We start from the raw sequence: 5,838 nt of genomic DNA, 5'->3' as shown, positions 1-5,838 counted from the left end.
GTCTTGTGTTGGATGACTTTTCTCTCATTTTAACTGCTCACACTGATGTTGGAGTTATTCTAAGGGCACTTGGACCTAAACCCACAGCCCGATACTTAATGTGACCTAACATTTTGAGAGATGTACTTGCTGCAGATCCAAATGACACACACTCCTAATCTAACACTGATCTGATTGGGATTAATCAGATATAAATGCTCCTCAGTGCAAATCTTTCTTCACCCCATTCATTTCCAACCCGCTGCATGATCTATAAAGGGGCACGCCATAGTTTTGGAGAATAAACTGAAAACTCGAAATTGTTAAAGTTCCAGTATTAATGATTTTATGATACAAACTCATCTTTTTTTTGTAAATAACTTTTGTGTTTTGCTCACTGAAAATCTAAAATCCCCTTAACCACTCCTCAACTTTTCCAGTGTACACTGCACATCCTTCATGTAAACCAATTTTCAACTATTCATAGTCTTGGAGAAGCTCTTCCAGATTCTTCCAATAGAGAAGTCCTTGATATACCTTAACAGATGACAATTAACCCATAGTATATAATCACAGGCCTTCTCAATACATCAACGCCAACAAACATCCAACAGAAAAGTAAGGAACGTTCCTTTAACATTACCAGTAATCTAGTGTTATCATTATTACGGGACGTGTTTTCATTTGAGCGTAGCTACAGGCTGTAACCAGGGATGATCACCATAGAATGTTTTTCAATGCAAATCAAGGCCTGAGCTCGGTCAGTTAAGGTGAAATATTGTACAGCCTGAATCACAGACATGTCTTTTTCTGTAGAGATGTCGAGCGGAGAAGAAGTGAGAAAGAAGCCGTGCGAGCAACAGGAGCCAGAGCCACTCTCTCAAAGCCAGGAGTTGCTCACGAAAATGAAAGAATATTTGGAGAAGAGGATTGACAGGGAACTTCTCAATGTCAAGAAAAACAGCAGAGAAAACAGAAGAGGTAAAACTTTTGAAAGGAAACTGACAGGTGCACTGTTTAATTCTTTAATAAACATACACGTATGTGAGGTTAAAGTAGTGTCAGTGCGAAGTTAACCTAGCTGAAAAACCTTTTCCGCTAACATTGATTAAGCTAGCAGCTAAACAAGCTAGCCGATAATTGACTTTTGTTAGCTAGTTTTTAAAAAATTAAATTAGCATGCTTGGTCACAGCTATGAAACATGTTCATGTTTCACTCTCACTGCCATGTAAGCCTGCATGAGGAGGTGTTGAATTCAAACGGTAAAATGTAAGTTTGCAACACTGTGCTTTACACAGTATGATAACCATAAAAATGTATTCCCTACAATGACCCCCAGAGGAATGGAAACATGTTTTTTTAGCCATTACTCTATATAAAAGCGTACACTACTGTAAAGACAAGAGGCGAGTTTAGTTAGCTGTCTGAAAATAATTATAATAGGGCTTCATTGTAAATCCAATTAGTTCAAATATCTTTAAAAACAGTGGCGATGAAACAAAAAAAGATTTGATAAGGACATGTTACCTGTTTGCAGAATTTTTTTTTTTTTTTTAAATCCCTGTAAAAGTGTTGGAGGAAAAACTCATGTCAATGAAAATCCTCATGGTGACACCAATGATTACCTAAAGGCTAAATCATCATTACTCTGTTTTTTTCTTTTCACTTTGTGAAGTGCTTTCCTAATCACACACTAATATATCTGACCGTGTTCTCTCACAGTGGCTCTGCAGGCACTGAGAGGAAAGAAGTGGTGCGAGAAACATCTCACGTACATTGACTGTGCTGTGAAGGCCATAAGGTCCACTAATGAACACATGTAAGGGGGAAGATATCAGCAGCTCATTAATGCCATGTTTGAATGCCTGAAAGAAATAGGACAGAGTAAAATAAAGAGCTCACCCAAAATGTCAGTAAACATAGATACCATTTTGGATACAGGTTATGATGTGCATGTGGATGTTACTCATTTTGATCCAGCTAACACCCAGTGTAATAACTTCCTCTTTTGGCGTACATACCAATGGTTGAAATGAAAGTTGAACTGAGATAGCAACCCTGTGCTGTTTCAGAGATATTCTCAACAAGGTGAATGAGCTGCTCCAGGATATTAGAGAGGAAGGGACTCAAAACATGGCGCACTCCCTCTGCACACCTGTGAGCTTTGGAGTAGAATGTGATGAGGTACAGTGACAGCAGCTACTTCAAGGATTTTACTTAAGTAACATTTTCAGACATTTTTTAAAAAAAAAAGTCTTTCAAAACATGGACTTGCAGAATCACATCATATTCAGCTCTGATCTGCAGCCATTCACCGGTGACAGGAGAGCTCATAGATGACGTTTGTGATTAAAAATTGGATTTACCTTCATACATCAAATGTGTGTGTTTGTGTGTGTGTGTCTCAGGATGAGCTGCTGGCAGAGCTGGAGAGGCTGGAGAAGAATCTGGATGAGACTCCCCTTGAGATGGACAGAACAGAAGAGAGAGTTCCCTTTCTCGCAGAGTCGTCCACCGCATCTCTTTCCAGTGCTGGTAGGAACCAGCTGGTACTAAACTTGTCGGTTCAGCTTAGTTGGTAGTGCCGATGCTTGCAGTGGTCAATTTCGCACGTTAGTTGCTCCAACATAAGTTGCAGGTGGCTGCTATCAATTCATGCAAAACGCTCACAGTTTTTGTTTTTTTTTCTCTCCCAAAGACAAGATGGAGGAAGACGAGATTGAGGAAGAATTACAGTACCTGTGGCGCTGGTTGAACGAATCGTCATGAACATACACACCATCAGCCGTAACACAGTACCAGTAAAAAGAAAAATAGGAAAGTTCGGGATGGAATAATAAATAAGCAGAAATAATGTTATTGTTCATGAGTGATTTGTGTTTGTGAGTTTTCTCAGCAAAGTGTCAGTAAAGAAGAGCATGCAGAATTTATTTTGTAGTAAAGTATTACAACATTTGTAATACAGTGCATTATAACTCTTATGATAGTGAATTTAGGGTATTGATAACATTACTTAATTACCCTCTCCTCAAACCTTTGTTGTTCCATCTACTCATTAAAAAGCCCTCTGACCTGTGGCTCTTATTATTTGGTGTATTACTACAAACTGGTCTTATTTAGAATATGGTCTTTGCCATAGCGAGAGAGAGGTTCTGTAAAAGTTTTGTGAAACACATTGTTGGCTGTCCTGGTCCTGCTTATAAGAGCCTTAAAAGACTGTTAAATGTTTTAAAAATAAACCTTTACCACCTTAATAAAAGCATCTGGCATGAGACAGTGGACCTCATTCTGTTAAATTTCTCTTAAATTCCCTATTCATTTGTCAAGAAACATACATAAGAAATGTAAGAGAAGCAAGTTCCACATGTACTAAATGTTCGAACCTTCCAAACCTGCTCTAACCCAGGTGTGCTGAATGATCAGTCTTGCTTGATCATAAACTCGAGGCATGTGGTGGTATGTTTATAATAAGCATAGGTTATGCCCACTAAACACCATATAAAGCATATATTGCAAATAGCCAACACTGGCACAACCATTGAAGAGATGTCAATGAAAAAGGATAGTGAGAAGAAGAAGAATGTCAGCAGCAGCGAAACAAAGGAAGTGTTAAATCAAGTAAAACACGGTCAATACGTGACCTTACACAGCAACAGATCTGGTGTTACAGGAAGGTCAGAGACACTGTATCAGGCCACAGTCACCTGTGCGCTCCTCCACAGAGTGGTTGTCAGAGCGCTGCTGTCTGGTCTGGGGATATGCCAGGGAGGCCATCAGCAGCAAGGGAGCGAAGGCATAACCTCACCTATGTTCCATTTTTATAACACTGGGATCTATGAAAGTTTGGACAGTGGTTTTTAGAGTTACCAATCAGCCACCCATCTCCACCAGCTCCTGATTTGATTATGAGTTTCCTTTTTGTTCCTATAATTTAAAAACACACCTTTCTGTGCACTGGACAAACTAATTGTGGACTGTGTAAATGGAATGTTGTTCTCTTTTCCTGATGAGAGTGCTCTCAACCACGCTCAGAATTTCTTTTACCAAAGAGAAGAGCAAAAATAAGAAAATATTGGTGAATCCCAGAAATTAATGGGTACTAACAAAATACAAGTGCTATTTGTAGACATGACAATTGGAGAATCAGTCTTCAGCATGAGCATTTGGGGGCTCCGAGGCACTAATACTTTTAGCATTTGACCCACCACCAATGACCGCTCCCAATAGTTTTAGGGATAGCATGGATTTGTAAACATCTTGTGCTTTGGAAACACAATCCTTTACGACCAGTATGACTGTTTACCTTGGTGATAATGATCTGGCTTGTTGATCATATTCAAATTTGATACATTTTTTAATGGACAAAGATAATTCCACAATGAGATCAGTTACACTGTGCAGGGAAAGTAGAGAGAGAATGTGCATTTTTAGTTAAAACTCCAAGTAAGTTGGCAGTCAGAGACTTTGGGTGCATATTTTCCTTTAATATGTTAATATATGTTGATAATTTTGTTAGCATATTAAAGAACAATGGAAAAAAAATAATTGTGAAATTACCTGACCTAATTGTATTTCTATTGGTAAAAAACTGTGTTTGCATTTCCTTCTTACCATTTTCAGTTTTATGAAATCAGACTATAATGGACAATTATGAAGCCTCCTTCAATAATGATTTTATCACTCACCTCAATTTGGATACATAACCATAACCACTGTGAAGGCTGCCAACAATTATCATTTAGAACTTGAAATGAAATTATGTGAACAAGGATGATAGTATTACTGATAGATCTGATATTTGTTGAACATGAGTAATTGTAAATCAATTTACTTTATCATGCATTTTTATTTTATAGCTTTAGAGGTAATTATTTGGCTACCCCAGAATTGCCATCTGATAGCTACAGAGCCTAGAGCTTCTTTTTTCTTTTCGTTTGTTTCTTTGAAACACATCCATGTCACCTCATGGGCTCTGTAGGTAGCAGCATATACAGTCAGATGTATTGGTATATTTTTTTCCTAATAAGAAAGAGTGTATACCAGTTCTCTGTGTTTGCCCTTTAAATCCAGTATCTCTTCCTACTGTTGTCGGCAGCTGCACTGGATTAGTGTCTGTCACCCAGACAGAGCCAGTGACATAAACAGGGAGGGAGTGGCAGGGACAGAGAGATAGATTGGCAGCTGCTTCAGACAAAGCACCGACTCTTCAGTGGACGAGGCTTTATTGAATGTTCTGTAGCATGGACTGAGGACAATGTGAGCATCATGTATGTAGACATGTAAGGACTGTACAACAGCTGACTGAAGCCTAATGGGGTCTGGAGCAAGCCAGAAGGAAGATTCAGGTAGGGATGGAATAAACAGGACCTCAGATGACCTCACAAACAAAAGATAACATGTTGTTATTGATTCTAAACAATATTTTGTTTGTGTGTGTCTAAAAGTACAGGGGAGGTATCAGTCCACAGACTGTAAATGGGAATATGTTTGTGTATACTGACATAACATCTTGAAACTTTTGTTACTATTTTTTTTTTCATTTTTTGCCATCAGCCAAAGAGTAAACAATTTAGAATGAATTGGACATTTAAACATTTGAAAATGAGCTTTTAACTGGTTATTAGACTGTGTCGCAGTTTAATGATAACGCCTCAATATAACCCACACAAGCAAACAAAACTATAAGTCAGGAAATTGCCTGTTTCTGTTTAGTTATTATAGTAATTCTGGATACATGTGAACATGTCAGATTCAACTCATGCAGGTCAGATAAAGTGATCAAATTAAAGCAGTGTATGATGATGGAGTATCACAGGCTGCTCTGTAGTTTGGTGCGACTGCACTAAAACAAAACAAAA

General features: G+C 38.3%; 1 protein-coding gene across 1 annotated transcript; it reads left to right on the top strand.

Annotated features, from left to right (window-relative positions):
• The first annotated feature begins 633 nt into the window (after positions 1-633).
• LOC119024448 (charged multivesicular body protein 4b-like) lies at positions 634-2,839 on the top strand. Its single transcript, XM_037107278.1, has 5 exons — positions 634-960; positions 1,703-1,799; positions 2,053-2,164; positions 2,389-2,515; positions 2,679-2,839. The coding sequence occupies exons 1-5, from the start codon at positions 780-782 to the stop codon at positions 2,747-2,749; spliced, it is 588 nt and encodes a 195-aa protein (XP_036963173.1). The 5' UTR covers positions 634-779; the 3' UTR covers positions 2,750-2,839.
• The last annotated feature ends 2,999 nt before the right edge of the window (positions 2,840-5,838 follow it).

This window comes from Acanthopagrus latus, chromosome 8 (assembly GCF_904848185.1).
Source record: "Acanthopagrus latus isolate v.2019 chromosome 8, fAcaLat1.1, whole genome shotgun sequence".
In the NCBI taxonomy this organism is placed as follows: Eukaryota; Metazoa; Chordata; class Actinopteri; order Spariformes; family Sparidae; genus Acanthopagrus; species Acanthopagrus latus.
This window is presented reverse-complemented; position numbering and strand designations above follow the sequence as displayed.

Excerpts from the sequence above, each read along its gene's own strand:
- LOC119024448 (XM_037107278.1), top strand. The coding sequence starts at position 780 with ATGTCTTTTTCTGTAGAGATGTCGAGCGGAGAAGAAGTGAGAAAGAAG. Across the intron at positions 961-1,702 it reads CAGCAGAGAAAACAGAAGAG|TGGCTCTGCAGGCACTGAGA; the intron begins GTAAAACTTTTG and ends GTTCTCTCACAG. Across the intron at positions 2,516-2,678 it reads CGCATCTCTTTCCAGTGCTG|ACAAGATGGAGGAAGACGAG; the intron begins GTAGGAACCAGC and ends TCTCTCCCAAAG.